General features: G+C 37.4%; 1 protein-coding gene and 1 long non-coding RNA gene across 6 annotated transcripts in view; one reads left to right on the top strand and one right to left on the bottom strand.

Annotated features, from left to right (window-relative positions):
• Positions 1-757: 757 nt before the first annotated feature.
• Positions 758-5197, bottom strand: LOC131835884 (uncharacterized). The gene is made up of 2 exons (XR_009355407.1): positions 3166-5197; positions 758-2761 (listed from the first exon to the last, which is right to left on the bottom strand). It is a non-coding gene; the product is annotated as an uncharacterized LOC131835884 (long non-coding RNA).
• Positions 5198-7963: 2766 nt separating this feature from the next.
• ICE2 (interactor of little elongation complex ELL subunit 2) overlaps positions 7964-17667 on the top strand; it is a 63216-nt gene continuing 53512 nt past the window's right edge. Inside the window, exons 1-4 of one of the 5 annotated variants that reach the window (XM_059180675.1) lie at positions 7978-8084; positions 8790-8929; positions 9017-9151; positions 11325-11429. In XM_059180675.1, coding sequence (XP_059036658.1) covers positions 9111-9151; positions 11325-11429 — 146 coding nt within the window. In that variant the 5' untranslated portion in view covers positions 7978-8084; positions 8790-8929; positions 9017-9110. Of the gene's footprint in view, positions 8085-8789; positions 8930-9016; positions 9152-11324; positions 11430-17667 lie in introns of those variants that run through there. The other 4 variants (XM_059180674.1, XM_059180671.1, XM_059180672.1 and 1 more) reach the window with 4 other exon arrangements.

The raw sequence follows: 17667 nt of genomic DNA, 5'->3' as shown, positions 1-17667 counted from the left end.
GAGCTTAGTTAAACTCTTTCACCTGTTCTCCCAAGACCTATTGGCATTGTTAAAAATCAAAGTATATCAAATATCTAACTAAGGATATAGTTATCCTTATTAAATATTGATTAGAATTGTTCTGTAATATTACTGAATTTGTAAGATCTTTAGCAAAGATTTTTGAGCAATTTATAAATATAGAGCAAATGTTTCTGTTTACTGCACTTTTTGTAATTGAAGGTGATAAATTCTCAAGCCATGGTTATTGGCTTCCGTGCACTGCATATTTACCCACAATTCTAGACATTTTCCATTTTTATGGAAGAGTTGCTGTTACCTTAATTATAAATGCAATCATGTGGTTAATGAGAGTGAATGCTAATAGTTAACCTTTTAAAGTGAATTGGCTACAGTTTAGGGAGAAATCTCTTTTGCTACAAATCACATCATTCCTTATTGCTTCACTTAGAGATTGAAACCTGTTTTTCTGCTTGTTTTTTAAGCACCATTTAGTATCCTAAACTTCCTGAGAGTAGAGATTGTATCTCTTTGTGTCTACACAATGGCCAGCACATGTCAGCATTTGATAATTGTTAAATGACAACTGTGCCCAAATTAAAATTTTTTCCTGGGATTTTTTTTTTTTTTGGTGAATTTATAAAGTATGTCAAGCCTTATGGTTAACACTTTCTTCTACAACCAAGTATTAAAGCTACGTTTAAAAAGACCACATGAAATGCTGATTCTAATTGTGTGTAGGTCTTGAAGATTAAGCACACAAATTTCACAAAACTCTGTGAGTAACAAACTCAGCCTTCTGTAAATATACATGCAAGTTTGGAAACAGTAATACTGTACCTATAAATATATGCTGTCTGTTTTGTGTACAGTATGTAAAAACTCCTTTTCTGCCACACTAAAAATGCAAGCCATTTATGGGAATCCTAAAAATAGTATTGTACTAAAACTTTGCTAATGATCTTTATTGGAGGATCATCCAACGTTTCACTTACATTGGGTTTTCTTTTCAATTCACTCTTACAGTAGTCTGCTTCTTTCCAGCTGTTTGTTATTTTATTGAGTCCTCAATTTAAAAAAATATTTTGATTCATTTTGTAAATACAAGCTGTAAAAAAAAGAGATTTAATGTTGTCTTTTAAATACTCCGATTTTCATTCTAATATGAATGTTGTTATATTGTACTTAGAAACTGTACCTTTAATATTACATTACCTTTATTAAAAGTGCATTGAACACATCAATTTTAGATGTGCTTTATGTACTGTTATCCTATAATAAAACTTCAGCTTCTAATGGAACACTTGCCTTGTTTTTATTCTTTTTTATTGGTTATTGAGTTGCCTTGTACATAGTTTTCTAGTTCACATTTTGTCTCCAGAAAATGGGCTAGTAGAACCTTGCTACTCAAAGTGTGGTCCACAGATCAGTAGCACTGACATCACATACGACCTTCACCTTATTAGAAACGCAAAATTCTGGGCACCTTCCCAGACCTACTAAATCAGAATCTGCATTTTTACAAGATCCCCAAGTGATTGGTTTGCATACTAAAGTTTGAGAAGTACTGGTGTGTAGTACAGTACTTTAAAAAAAAAAATAATTCATTTTGGGGCACCCGGGTGGCTCAGTTTTTAAGTGACTGTCTTCTGCTCAGGTCATGATCCCAGAGTCCTGGGATCAAGCCTTGAGTAAGGCTCCCTGCTCAGTGGGAAGCCTGCTTCTCTCTCTCCCACTCCCCTTGCTTGCGTTCCCTCTCTCACTCTCTCCTCTGTCAAATAAATAAAATCTTCAAAAAGAAATAAAATAAAAATAATTCATTTCCATTTGCTGAAGGAAAAATGTATAGAAGGATCATGCTACCCTTTGGATCAGAGAAGTCAATGAAAGAAGTTTGAACTTGTGAGATAATATCTATTGATTGGTTGTAGCTGCCAGAAATGCAGAAGTGAGGATTCTCAGGCTGTCTCAAAGAAGGATGCCATGACTGGTTAGTGGTGTCTGCCGTGATGTATAGGAGGGGAGATATCCTGAATGCACACCATACTTTGTCATGTTTGCTTTGGAAATTATTAAAATGGAATGTCAGAAATGATACCAAAGACTTTAAAAATCTGACTTAACCTGAGCTGTCTTTGCCCTACCCCAGCCCAACCACCTCTTGAGTAGATTATATAGGAGTAAACTAATAAATTTAAAATCAGCTAAGTATCACACTATTTTAATGATGCAAAACACCTCATCATAAATTATTTTGAAAGTAATGTCAGGACATCCAAATTGTAAAATATCCTGAAGTCAGAATAAAAGCAACTGAGTTGGCATTTTCCTCCACAGGCATACTACAATACCTAAGTGTCTCTTGCACTCAAGAAAATAAATATTTGACCTGATTCCCAAAGTTGCTTCATGTGACAGTCCCTACTCCTGCTTTTATTTCCAACTGCCTCAGAGAAGAGGAAGAATGAGATTATGCATGTGAAATATTTGTAGACTGTCAAGTTCTATATAATTGTAAATGTTCACCACCTTCTAGTATCCCAGGAAATTGGGAATTAATGGAAATAATGGAGGTCGAGTTATGAAATCTGTCACCTCCTGGCCTTTGGCCAAACCCAGGCCTAAGCTCCTTCTGATAAAAACAATGGTTTATACTCATCTCTCCATCATGGATTAACTTGCCCAGCTTCAAGAGGGATACTGTAACCGGAGCAGAAGAGGGATTTCTTACCATTCTGTACCTAACGGTCTCATGGGCAAACTGGAAAGGAAAACAAATGTCAGGTCAATAACCTCTTGGGGAAAAGCAAAAGCAATAATCGTAGTAAGACCTGACCACAGTGTGTCTTGGTTTGGCACTGTTACTACTAAGCTTTGTCTCAAGAGGCAAGATCAGTCTAGCCCCCCCAAATTAGACTTCCACTTTTAATATGCCCCTGGGTCAAATGGACCAGTGCAGAGCTGGACTTGGCTTCTCATGACAGGTCTCTGAAAAGACAATATGCTGTGGAAGGTAACTGCTGATGTGCTGAGATGCAGCTGGGCACGTTCACTTCCCCTTTTGAACAAGAAAGTGGAGATGCGGCCCAGCACTGTTCAAAGCCATGGTCTAAAAGAAACTGTTAATATAAGTTCCCAGAGACGAGAAGAAAAAAACTTTCTTACCTAAGGGATTTCAGGAACATGGGAGGAAGCAGGAAATTTTTGTCAAGAGAACACTCCTGGATTCCAGAAGAATCACACTGATGGATCCTCAGCTTTTCTGAAGGCAAGCCTAGACTCTCAATATTGGCGGGGTCCTCTGCTAAATTAACATGCACTCTAATTTCACTAGTTGTGAGCTGGAAAAAAATCCTTTTTTAAATTTCTAATGTCATTTATCTCTGATGTTGGAAAGAGATAAAAGAGTCTTACTATATTTAGACTTTGCCTCTGGATTTTTTTTACTCCTTAGGAAGGGGACTGTTATCTCCAATACAATATAGTCATGTCTTAGCCATCCACTTGTTGTTTATGCACTCAATGGGCTCCTCAAACAACATTATTAATTCCAGGATGATTTCCTCTTTGTGGGGGAGCAGTTGCTTCAACCATTCATTGTTCTGTGCTTAAAGAACAAAAACTAATTTTAAGAAGATCCTCACCCAAAATTATGGTGGTAACCTAACAAATCTCACATCTACCTTTTCTACCATTCTGTCTTTATCCCTCCAATAAAATACACACTGTATTCTAAAGATAAAGCTAAATAATGGCTTGCTTATCTTACTTGAAATGATCTCTTTGGTCATCAGCCTCTCTCTGTGGGAGGATTAGAGGTCCCCTATAAAAGATCAGCGTTCAGATGAACAGTTCTGGGTTGTTTGTTTTTAGTACAGGGACTATGTGATACAGTACACTATGAAATACACTTCACAAAATATCATCTTCAGAGTAGAAAATTTTGAACATGTTAGCCATTCTCCTCTGAAACCGGATAGCCTGGGCCAGAGCACTGTGTTGGTTTTCAGGAATAATGATAATTCCCTTCCCACTTGAAATACATTTGTTGCTGAAAATCCAGGTTTGAACAAATTACTGTTGGAAACAGTATTTCCCCCAATAGCTCTCAATCGATTCCTAGATCAAAACCTCTTGCCTAGAGAACTATTTCTGAATTCTCATTCTGAGAGGAACTTATGGATGATTTTAAGTTCATGAAGCAATTCTCTGAGTGAGGTAGTTGCCACACAATCAACTCTCTAAGACTTACTTCATCGCAAATCAAGCAGAGGGAGTTCACTAGGTAAACAGTAGGAAAATGATTTGGTGCTAATAAAAAATAGGTGATCATGCATATTTCTCTGTCTTGACTTGGTCCACAAGAACAAATACAACTGGAAGCAACTGTAATAACTTCAGTTAGCTAGGTGGTTGCCATTTTAAAAGTTCTTTTTTGAAATTTGTTTCAATGAACCATTTTATAAACTCAAGTACCTACTGTTATAAATTCTTTTAAAATGAGATTGATTTCTCACTTAACTTCTGTATTTGTTTTTCAGTTTAGGAAGAACAGAAAACCAACTCTTTCTTCTGCCTAAAAATCCACAGAATAAAATATGATCACTTTGGAAAATATTTTGGTAGGGTCTTAAGGAGTTAAACATAAATTAACATACAGTCCAACAATTCCACTCCTTGGTGTCTGCCCAAGAGAAATGAAAATACAAAGTCCACACAGAGACTGGTAAACAAATGCTCATAACAACATTATTCGTAACAGCCAAAAAGTGGAAACCATCTAATGTCTGTCAACCATTGCATGGATAAACAAAATGAGGCATATCCATAAATGCACTATAATTCAGCAACAAAACTACTAACACCTATTGCAATACGGATGATCTTAAAAAATATTCTGCCAAGAGAAAGAATCCATATTGCATAATTTTACCTATATGAAATTTCCAGAAAAGGCAAATATATAGAGATGGAAAACAGATTTGTGTTGGCCTGGGGCTGGAAGGTAGGAATTGAGATTAACTGCAAAAGACACAAAGGCCTTTCCAGGGTAATGGAATGTTTTAAAACTTGGCAGCGTTGACTGATGGTTGCAAAACTCCACATATTTACTAAAAATTAATGAATGATACAAATAAAATGGGTGAATTTTATGATACATAGATTACACCTCAATAAATCTGTTCTAAAAGTATGTACTCACAAGGCACCTGGGTGGCTCAGACATTGGGTGTCTGCCTTTGGCTCAGGTCAAGATCCCAGCGTCCTGTGATTGAGCCCTGCATTGGGCTCCTTGTTCAGCGGGAAGCCTGCTTCTTCCTCTCCCACTCCCCCTGCTTGTGTTCCCTCTCTCGCTGTGTCTCCGTCAAATAAATAAATAAAATCTTAAAAAAAAAAAAAGTATGCACTCATAGACACACACACATACACACTCGTTTCTCTATCACCCAGAGTAAAGTTCGACGTCCAAATTCTCTAATATGGCATGAAGTCTCTATCCCCTTCTCCCTTTCCAGTCCAATGGCTTTCATTTCCCACACACACACAACAGTGCAGTAGCTTTCCCCCTTCCCCAAAACATGCAGTGCTGTTTTACATTTCTGCACTTTTTCCCTACTGAAAACCCACAACCCCTTCTCTACACAGAGAACTCCAACTCACCTTTCAAGACGCAATGTAAATTAAACTTCTCTGAACTGGCACCTAAGCTGTCTCATCAGAATAAGTTCCTTTCTCGTTGTGTTCCCAGAGAATCGATATATTTATATGTGTGTATGTGTGCACGTGTTGTGTGCGTGTGTGTATGTGTGCCATTTCTTATTTGTATTGTAATCATCTATTTACAATGCCACCTCCACTGTGGGTTTTTGTATTTTTGGAAGGCAGAAAAAAAACTATATGCTGACTATTTTACGTTGAACATCTACTCTTTGCAATGTACTTTTTACATGTTACTTCTAATAGTCACAACAACTCTGTAGGTGAGATATTACTGTCTCCTTTACCCAATTAGGAAACGAAGGCTCAAAGAGGAGACACATGTGTAGGATCACACTGGCAGTGACCAGGAAAACTGAGATAAAACTGGTATCAGCTGGACTCTAAAAATCTATGTTGTTTTCACTAAACTGCTTCTGGCTCACAAGTAAAGCATAAAGAAGAAAGGATACATGTATCTAATGTATTGTAATGGCAAGAGTTATAAGACCTGATTTTTAGCATCCATTCTATCACTGACCATTTAATATTGGAAACGTCATTTGACAACCTGGACCTCAGTTTCTTTATCAGGAAAATAAGTGGGACTAGGTAATCTCCAAAGTTCCCTCTGGTTCTAAAAATTCTGATTCTGTGTGCTATCTTGCAACCACCAGAAATCAAATACACCAAATCAGAGCATGCTCTTTGATGATAATCTGTAATCTCAACACAGCTCATGTCTGGTGATGTTACCATAACACACTACTATGGGCTGATACCAGCAGCGTAAGTGCTTGGACAATTCTTGAGCTGTTTCTTGAGCAGCTGTTAAAGAGTAGGACAGGACTCTCAATTCTCTCTGACTGCATGCTTCATGAGATACTACCCAACACGTGGAATTCTACACTGCCTTGATGTCCATCTCTGTCCTAGCACAGGCTAGGACACTCACCTGATACAGGCTACCAGGTCAGTGCCAGCCATTGTTCCAGCTGATTTGCAAGTATTCACAAGCATTGCCTCCTAACATGCCTCTTCCCTACAACCCACTCAATACATTGCCAGATAAACTTTCCTGAAATATAGAAACTCCCACTGTGTCATTCCTTTGCTGATAAGCAACCTCCACTCCACAGTCCAGCATTTTATTTCTTGTACAATAAAGTCAGAATCCTGAGTCTGGTTTATATGCTCTTCTGTGGCTTAATCCCAATCTATTTTTCAAACCCTTTTCCTCTACTACTCTTTATAGTCCTTGCATTCCTGGCAAAATAAATTACCTAAGGGTCACTGTATTCAAGGCAGATTTTTAATAGAAGTATAATTTCTGTGTAAACATTATTTAAACAGTATCATAAATCATTGTAAAATTTAAAACATGCTTTCCTGCTAGCATACAAACTGGACTTGTTCATGCAATAGGTTTACGCTGTTTCTTGTGCTGGTCTCTTTCTAAAAAACGCCCTTTCCCATGATCTACATATTTCAAATTCTTCAAATGAGCTGCCATATCAAGTTCCCAATGTGGTAACTGTAAGTAACATGTAAGTATTCATTATGTTATCTTCAGCTATCCAAAGCTGCTTTCTGTCCCTCTCCTTAGTAATAATTTCTCTCCCTCTCTGAACTCATACAATCTCTCTTAAGGAGCTTACTACTTTCTATGTTGCTTTATATTTTTTAATGTGAAAGAAACCCAATGATCAAAAGCTCTTGGAAACACGGGTATTGGGCCTTAGTCCTACGTGTACCCAGCACCAAACACAAATTTTAAAGTGCTCAATAGATATTTCCTTAGTGAATGAAAATAAAATTAGTGGGGAGACACCAGAGTGGCTGCTGGTAGAAACTGACATCTGGAAATAGAGTGGGGATGGAGTGGAGGTGCTATTATATGCCAAGTACCATGCAGAGCACAGCTTCATCCATTATTTCACTTAATCCTTTCCAAACCCCTAACGAGGTGCTGATGGCTCCTTTTTACAGATGAGGAAACAGGGATAGGGAAACTAATACATTTGCCTAAGGTCACAACCAACTGTGTTTAGGTCTTCCCAGTACTGTACTTGTCCCTCTTCTAACTTATCATCCCCTGAAAGTCAAGGACTTTTGTAGGACAACGCATAGCCCCTAGCCCCTTCCGCGGGCATAGCCCCAGCAAACCCAGCCTCACAGTTTCCAGCCGAAGTACCCGGAGTACGGCAGTGAAGAGAACACGGACCCCGCCCGCCGCATCGCTGGTGACGTCATTACGCAAGAACGAGGCGGCGCGGCCACGTCCTTTAAATAAGGCCTTCCGAGGGCGCGCGCGACAGTGAGAGGAGTGGGGTGGAGCGTGTGGAGTGGGGGTCGCGGCCCGGGCCAGAGCCGCCGCGGACCACGAGGTGGGCGGAAAGGATGCCTTGCAGCGGAGACGCGGAAGGGAGGGCGCTGCCTTGCAGGCAGGCACGCTCGTGAGGGCGGGAGGAGGGAACATGGCGGCCCCCTCGGCCAGGCCAGGACCCTCCGCTCCAGGTTTTGGCGCGGCCCCCACCCCCCCGGCTTTGCTCGCCCCTTTACTTGTCTTACTGGAACCTTGTTTCTCCTTCCGTCCCCTCTCCCTCAGCCATTCCTTTTGTCTTCCTTAGCTCCCCCTCCCCAACCCCTGAGAGGTGGATTATTTGGGGGCAGGTCAGGCCCCTCAGGAGAGACCGACTCCTAAATTTGACTGCTAGGTTCTCACACTCCTTTATCGGTACGTTTGAGGGTAACAGGAGAAGCACAGAACGTAGAGTGGTCAAGTCAGATTTGCCATCCAGGTGATTCCTTTGTATGATTCTGTGAAATGTCATTTAAGTCACCTGGACCTCTTTCTCCTCAAAAGTGAGGTTCTTTTTGAAAGATTCTTGATTTCCAGGGAGATTTTGTCCAGCATTGCTTGCCAGAATCTTGTCCCACAACTGTGTATGATTGGGAAAACGGAAGCAAGATTTATTTGGGCAGTAAGGGAATAGAGGGGAGCTGAGTTAAGACTTAAGCCCCATGCCCTTAAGTAATCTAGTATATAAACAATGAGAACACCATTCAGTTTTGACTCTTCATTTCCACAGTGGATTTTCTGAAAGTTAAGTTACTGGAGTAAGTTAAATGGAAAAGGGCTCCGACATCAGCTTCCTGTTCTGCTGCAAAGAAACTGGGGAGTATTCATCAGTGTGCTGTATTCTGTTTTAGGTGTCCCTGTCAGTTGAGGGTAGGTGTTACAGGTTCTTAACACACTTAACAGCCCCTGCCCCAGCCAGTCACTTGCTTTTGATCTTGACCTTTTGTTTTTCCTCAGTTGAGTGTAGATTCTGGAGAAATTCTGCCTCCGCTGGAGTCTCCACTGCCAGGCAGCAAAATTGTGAGATAGAGTGAAGCAGAAACCTAGGAATATGAGCTCCATGATGGCCATGGGTGAACCAAGGCTGAACTGGTGAGTTAAATCTGTTTGAAATCTAAAGAGGAGTGAAGTGGGACTGGTGGCTGGATTAGGAAAGGAGGGTTTCTGGTCTGGAGAGATTTGGAGGAAACAAAAAGAAAATACTAGTGGCTCAGACTGTACCCTGGTCTTACTTGCACGTACTGAGTACTTTTGAGCCATAGCTGATTGCACTTCCCTCCTAAAATGATAAAAGCTCATCACTCAAATTGCTACTAGATATAACTCCATCATGTTATTATTTTTCGTTCGTCTCTTAGTGAAGGACTGAGGCTAGGACTCTCTTGCGTTCCAAGAACCTTGCCCATTTCTGTACAACTAATAGAAAGACCCTCTTTAAGAAGAGACAAGCTTCATTTTATTATATGAGAACCTATCCCCAAGTGATAATATAAATGCATAGACTGTGTTTTAGAAGTGTATGAGAACTTCACAAATAGACGACTTGGTAAGTGTAGTTCTGTAGGACTCTAATACATGTGCTGTTCTAAATCAATTTAACACAGATTTACTGAGCATCCACTGTTCGCTAGCCAAAGAGAAATACTGAATTTACAAGAGATGACAAAGATGACTTATATAGTACCTGATTCAATCAGTATGAGCTCAATAAGTTTTTTGTTTGTTTATTGCAAAGTGCTCCTTTCCCCCCAAGGAGCTCGCTGTCCTTGAGCCCATGAGTTTGTTTTTGTATGATATGCAAAAACCTTTTAACTGGGGTGCCTGGGTGGCTCAGTGGGTTAAAGCCTCTGCCTTTGGCTCTGGGTCATGATGCCAGGGTCCTGGGATCCAGCCCCGCATCAGGCTCTCTACTCAGCAGGGAGCCTGCTTCCTCCTGTCTACCTCTCTGCCTGCCTCTCTGCCTACTTATGATCTCTGTCAAATAAATAAATAAAATCTTTAAAAAAAAACAAAACCTTATAACTTAATGAGCTTTCACAGAAACAGTACCATAACACTTAATAAGAAATCACTTGCTTGCATAGCAAGCAAGACATTCTAATTTTTATCATTTATACTTTAACCATAGTTGTGGGGTTTTTGTTTGTTTGTTTTTTGATAAACACCTTTAAAAACAATCAGTGTGGGGTAAATAATGCTAAAATTTCCTGTGTGGGAATGGGCCAGCCAGAAGTTACCATTTAATATATTGTTCTGTTTTAAATTTTAGAGGAGTTGTATACATTTAAGCTCCTTATCATAATGAATGTGTTCAGATGCTGCACAGATGCTCTTAAATGCCATTGACATTATGAAACCAAATATAGTTTACAGCCTTTGCACAGTATTGTAGCCCTTGGAACTACGTTTTTCCACAGAATCTTAATAATCTTTGTCCTTTCTAGGTTACGGTTCTCAATGTTTTTAATTCCTTCAACCAGCATTTATTGGTTCTTTACTATATGTAATATGTTATATCTAATTATGATGTTATAGGAAATCATATAAGACTTTAGAAGTGGTTTTAGCTGAGTCACACCATTTATCACATTTGCCAAGTTAATGAGAATAGGTAGGGTAGTTAGTCTTTGTAGCTGCTGTCTTGTGACCTGGCACAATAATGCATGAAACAAAATTAAGTTGAGAAGTATTTTCTTTCAGCAGCCAAACATCTTCAATGTTATGCCACAGAACCTGAGGTGAGCCCTGCCCCTGACAGACTATTACTCTACCTCAGTCTGTTCTGTCTTTAACTCTTAAGTATCTCTGATGTTTAATTGTTTTTTTTAAGATTTTATTTATTTATTTGACAGAGATCACAAGTAGGCAGAGATGCAGGCAGAGAGAGAGGGGGAAGCAGGCTCCCTGATGAGCAAAGAGACTGATGTGGGCTCAATCCCAGGACCCTGAGATCATGACCTGAGCTGAAGGCAGAGGCTTAACCCACTGAGTCACCCAGGTGCCCCTTTAATTGGGCATTAATGTTAAAAGCAAGGCTGATTATTTGAACAGGAGAGTTTCAGATTGAGCCTAGGCTAAAAGCTATCCAAGTAAAACATCTAAACTCAAACATCTGATACATGAAATTAAAATTATTAAGAGGTGATTATCTAGGAAAGGGGCTGTAGGGGGCATGTAGTTGTAAACTACAATTGTACCATTATGCTGCTTAGTCTGGCATGAGATTTTGAATTTTCAAATATAAGTAAATTACTTTGTTTCACAGGGATGTTTCCCCCAAAAATGGCCTTAAGACATTCTTTTCTCGAGAAAATTATAAAGACCATTCCATGGCTCCAAGTTTAAAAGAACTATGTGTTTTATCTAACAGGTAATATATTCATTTATTTTATTGTTTATTTTCATATTTGACGTTATTTTTCTGATAATTGAAGTTTCATATTTGTATCCACTATTAAACATTCAAATTCTAAAAATGTAAAAATTTAAAAATGGAAGAATCCAGTACCCAAGGATGACTGGTCTTTGGTATATGTGTATTTATATATATAGATATATATTAAATCTTTTTAGACCTTTATCCACACAGATATAAAAACAAAAATGAGATCATACTATAAATAATGTAAAATACTATAAAACTGTTTTGCAGTTTGCTTTTTTCATTTAAAATAATATTTCATGTATCTTTCCATGCCTCTATATATAGCTTAATCTTAATTGTTCGTAATACTTTATTATATAGATATATTTTTAACTTACTTAGCTAGTCTGATATTGCAAAATGTGTTCCTCTTTTTTGTAATTATAATAATGCATTGAAATTTTGTAATAATTTTTATAAGATAATTTCATAGAAATTGAGTTCAATCAGATGGCATAAGCATTTTATATTTTAATAGATACTGCTCAATTTCCATGGATTTTTTTCCTCTCTGGTATGAGCATGCCTATTGAATGATAATTTTCCCTTCTTACTGCTTGCTTGCCTGTAACATCTCTTTCCTTTGTGATTGGCTATTTCTATTCTGTTGTGGATGAGGTTTGAAACCAATTGGGTTTATTAGAATGGACTGTAAATATGCCAAGTGAGGAATGGAAAGCTTCTCTAGAGGAGCTCAACATTTACTTTCATCTTTCTCCATTCATTTTGCAATTGACGAAGCGTATTTCTAGCCTCTGTGTGGAATGGGTCCCCATCTGTTCCTGCCTTCTCAGTACCCTTTCTGTCAATTAGCATCCCTTCCTACTGCTCTATTTTCATTTTTTCTCGATCAGTGTTTAAAGGTGCACAGATTTTTCCTGTCTCAATCCCTGGACTCCGTGTTACTTTCTTACCTCTTCTGTTATTTGTACTTAGATTTCTTGAAAAACTTGTATGTGTTTGCCGGGAGGAAATGAGGGCAAAAAACTATGACATGCAAAAAATGTTTAACAAAATGGCAATAATAGTAAGTCCCTCCCTGTCAATAATTACTTTAAATGAATTAAACTCTCCAGTCAAAAGACAGATTGGGAGAATGGATTAATAAATCATTTGGTTGCACATCTCACTACATTTGCTTTCACTGAACACCCTCCTCTAATCTGGCCTCCACCCTCATTAGTCTACTAAAACTTCCCCTCTCAAGATCATTGGTGGCCTCTCGACTATGAAGATATCTCACTCTCCTAGTTTTATGGTGATGGTGGTATTTCTCAGTCTCCTTTGCCATATTGGCTCATTATACTCCGGAGCTTTTAAGAAATACTGATCTGGCATGGAGCACTGGGTGTTACATGCAAACAACCATGGCAAGAATGGAAAGCTAAATGATGTACTAAAACTATAATGATGTTTGTACAAAAACTAATGATGTACTATATGGTGACTAACAACATTAAAAAAAATTGTTTTTAATAAATAAAAAAGAGAAAAAAAAGAAATACTGATTTTATACTTTCAACCCATACTTTTGCATCTGAACCTTTAAGGATGTCTGTGGAATCAATTAATAGACCCCACTGATACTCATTTATAGGTTGTTTCCATTCATTTCTTATTAAAACACTGAGCATCCTTTTTATATATATGCTGGTATTAAGTAGGATAAATTCCTATAAGAGAAAATAAGTATATATTTTTTATTTTGATAGATGCTACCAGAATGCCATTGAAAACATTTTTTAAAAAGGGCTATTTTGATTCATCAGATGAATAAGTAAGTTCACATAAAGGCAAGTAGTTGTTGTAAAAAGAGGCGATTTTAAAAGCAACATTCTTGCCTAAGTGCATAATTATATTGTCTTTGCTAATATCACTTATAAAAGGTTGAGTAGATCCCACATAAATGCATCCAAGGATTTTTAAAAATATATTTGTTATTCAACTTGTACCATTTCTTGAGGATAACTTAATTTCTTAAAACTTATTAACAGAAAATTGCCTTTGTTTATTTGAATCAAAGAGTATTACCAATTATAGTATCCTGGAAGATGAGGGTAAAAATGCATGTCTTCACCTTTTTTTGAAAGTAAAATGAACATGTATCTTTAAAAACAGAAAACAAAAACTTGTCACCACTCTGTTCTTTTATCTCAGCCTTCATCTTTTCAGACTAAATATTTTTAATATTAATCTTCATCCTGTACTGCTTCTTAATTATTTCAGTTCTTAAATTTAGCTCTAGTCAGCATGTCATAAGTATGGGTTATAGTCTGAATTATATAAGGGAGATGACATCTTGCTGGCAATTGCATACAGCTTCTAAAATATTTTCTTCTTAGAATATGCTTTGTTTTTCTTTATATTTCTGTATAGCACAAAATAATTAGTATAATTTACCTTTTAGCATAGAAAAAATAAAGACCAAAGGCACTGATTTCATATGTTTCTAATCTTTTTTGCTCACATTGAATTTTATTAAGTCTTGTTACAGTAAGGAGTGGATTTTCAGATTATTAAATTACAGACATTTAATTTTAACTTGGAAAAATTAGGAAAAATGTAAAATTTTTATTAGTCCTAATTTTGTGTTTTTTTGTGTTCTCTAACATATTTGGGAAAATACTTCTAATTACTCTGCTTTCTACAGTAGGAGGTTTTTATTCAACCCTTCTCCCTCTACTGGAAGGTAAACATTTACCTTTTTTTAAATTAAAGTTTCGATGTAGACACTTATAACTGAATTTTGAGCCAACAATGGGGAAAGTGGCTTCAAATAAAAATTTATGAAATTTTAACATGTTTAATATAAAAAAGTGTAAATCAAATTCAGGAGGTATAGGTAGACTTTAGATGTGGGCTAGAAGTACCATTTCCAAATGCTACTTAAAGAAGCAACCCAAATCAGTAGACTTGAAGCATAGGAGACTAAAAGTTTGAATTCTGCCTTTTTTTTTTTTTTTTTTTAAAGAAACTTTAAGCAAAAAAAGAGAATAGGTGGTTGACAAAATGAGGGGGGAAAACTTCAAACCATCAACTAAAATAAAATATAATGCTGTAAATGTGGATAGAGAAACCCTGTCAGATGCTTTTGGCTTGCACCCTGATGAAGATTTTGACAGCACTGCACTCGAAATGATCTTGATGTGCTGCCATTTCATTCTTTGCTGAATGTAGCCAATTTAAACTGCTAGAATTTCTTGACATTCCTACTCTGGCATATCTGAGTCAGCATCTTGTTGCTGCAGCAGCTTAATTAAATTTGCCAGTTTGTGCCACAAGGACAGACATGTTCTCATATTCAGAGAGACAGCTGTGAAGCAGTATTGTTAAGAGTTGCGGACACAATACTGTTAGGTTTGAGTAGCTCTCAAGACATTTTCTAGTGAGAAATCAATTTGCTGTAATACATTTCTCCCAAGATCAGCAGTTAATATTCATTTTGTTAACCTAAAATATGCTTATTTTTATACAGTTATTGAGAAACTTTAGTAGCTAAGTATGTCTTCTTTTACCTGTATTATTTTCAGAGCCAATCTAAGCTTCCTTACTTTAATTTCCAAAATTCTTTACCCAGTCACTAACCAGCTCTCTTGATTAGTTTTCCATCTTTAGTTTAGCTCTTATAGGGTGGGGTTGGATATTTTGCTTTATTTTAGGGCCTTAAGTTTTATTTTTCTAAGAATCTTGGCACTTTTACCATAATTATTCTAGTATTATAAAGCTGATTTGAAACAAATTATTAGTGGTTTTGGATTGGGCTCACCCTTTGTCCAGACATAGATCTAGATTAATAATTCTCAGCCTTATCAGATCAACACCCTCCCACTTTTCGTAACAAATATTTATGAGAAATAAGATACCTCCTTTGCTAGCCTGAATTAAAATTCATAGGTAATAATAGCCACAGACATTATTTAAAATAATATCTTAGATATATAAATGTGAAATCAAAGGAAATAATTTATATATTTTAATATGTATATGCATAGATACTATTGCACTAGAAGGTATAATGAAGTAGGCAGATGCACCAGCTAAAATGAACAAGGTTGGATTTTTTTTTAAGATTTTATTTATTTGAGAGTGAGTGAGAGCAAGAGAGAGAGAGCATAGGCAGGGGCAGTGGCAGAGGGAAAGGGAGAAGCAGACTCAGAACTGAGCAGGGAGCCCGATGCAGGGCTTGATCATGGGACTCTGGGAACATGACCTGAGCTGAAGGCAAACGGTTAATCAGCTCAGCCACCAAGCACCCCAACAAGGTTGGATTTAAGAAAGGTTAATATAAACGATGCCATAGAAGAATAATAAAAATAAAAGAGAATAAAATGTATTGTTAGGATAAGTAATAACAGACCAGATTTGTTTGTGTATGATTAAAAGAAAGCCTAGGGGTGCCTGGGTGGCTCAGTGGGTTAAGCCTCTGCCATCAGCTCAGGTCCTGATCTCGGTCCTGGGATGGAGCCCCACATGAGGCTCTCAGCTCAGCAGGGAGCGTGCTCCCCCCCCCCCCCGCCTCTCTGCCTATTTGTGATCTCTGTCAAATAAATAAATAAATAAAATCTTAAAAAAAAAAGAGAGAGAAAGTCTAAAGGAAGCTTTGAAAGTTGTGTAGTATACTCTGATGCATTATATTACTGGCAGATAATATTCCTCACCTCTATCTACATGCCTTTAATTCTCCCTTCTTTTGTAACAACCAAGATACAACCACCGTCTTCTGAAATTCCCTAAAGAAATTTATACTGTCGTATTTCAGAACCATAGCTCTAAGTATTTCTTGCCCCTCCCCGTTATCCCTCCTTTTTTTTTTTTTTTTTTTTTAAGATTTTATTTATTTGATAGAGAGCACAAGCGGGGTGGGGAACAGCAGGCAGAGGAAGAGGGAGAAGCAGGTTCTCTGCTGAGCTGAGCAAAGAGCCTGATGTGGAGCTCCACCTCAGGATCCTGAGATCATGACCCGAGCAGAAGGCAGACGCTTGACTGAGCTACCCAGGGCACCCTTCCCCCCAATTCACTGCTTTTCCCTTCTCCCTCTTAGTCCCCGATCATGTTATCCTAGGATTCTTGGTTACCTATTCAGTAAATTGAGTTTGGAAACCTGAGATCTCCATAGTTAGACTCTATTGATACACATATTTACTTATCTTTCTTCCCTATTCGTTTGTCTGATCTCATTTGATTGTAAAGTTTCAGAGAGTACAGACTGTAGTGTTCCCATATCCAGCATGAGCTGACACACGGTAGTCAGTCACTCATTAAGTATTGATGAACAGGGAATGAAGAATGAACCAGCAGAGCTCCATCTTTCTCATTAGTTTCCCTTCCTCTTGTGTTGCTTACTTTGGAACTAAATCATAGCGAACAGTTACTCTGGTGGAAATTGGAATTATGGAGACCAAAGAAGTTTTGTTTTATGTGTATATGTATTTGTGTATTTTAAAACTTTATCATTAAAAATGTAGATCACTACAGTTGAAACTAGGAATAGCGACAAATTATGAACAAGATAAGAACTTTGTGTTCATGTATCTTACTATTGTAGAAAGGTGTTTTGGGTTTTCTTTGTTTTTTGGGGTTTTTTTTTTTAGAAATTGGGGTATCATTTCATAAATATGGTAACAGGTTCTCTAGTTTCTAAAATCTCCTCTAGTGCATTTCTTTTTGGATAAGCCAGACTTTTTAGGTTCATTCAAACCATAAGGACACTTCCGTGGACTCAGTCTTGTATGGGTGATGAGGATTGTTCAACTTTTCTAAAACCACTATTGCTTCCATAAAATACGGGATACAGTGTTGGAATTTTCATTTTAAATCTTAAAGTAATTAAGGAAACTAGAAAATTTAGAATCTCAGTGAGTTTGTGAACCTGTAACCTAAGCGTATTCTACTTCTAGTGGCTTTTGTTCACCATATTAACCAATACAGCTTACTGAAGAATTTAAACTTTTGAAAACAACTTGCATTGTAATAAAGGTGAACATGAAATATCTGCAATTATAATTGGCAAGAGCAGTTTTCGTCTGTTGAATAAAGGAGAAAAAGTTCAAATTGAATAACTCGTCTAAGGATTTTGCCTCTTCCTCTCTGTCAGATAATTGAAGGTAAACTTGTAGTGTGATCCTATCCTGCAGAACACTTAATTTACACCAAATGGCTGAACATCAAAATGCAGGTGGCAGAG

This window comes from Mustela lutreola, chromosome 7, assembly GCF_030435805.1.
Source record: "Mustela lutreola isolate mMusLut2 chromosome 7, mMusLut2.pri, whole genome shotgun sequence".
Taxonomy (NCBI): Eukaryota; Metazoa; Chordata; class Mammalia; order Carnivora; family Mustelidae; genus Mustela; species Mustela lutreola.
The sequence above is the reverse complement of the archived record's forward strand: the minus strand, read 5'-3'. Positions and strand labels throughout refer to the sequence as shown.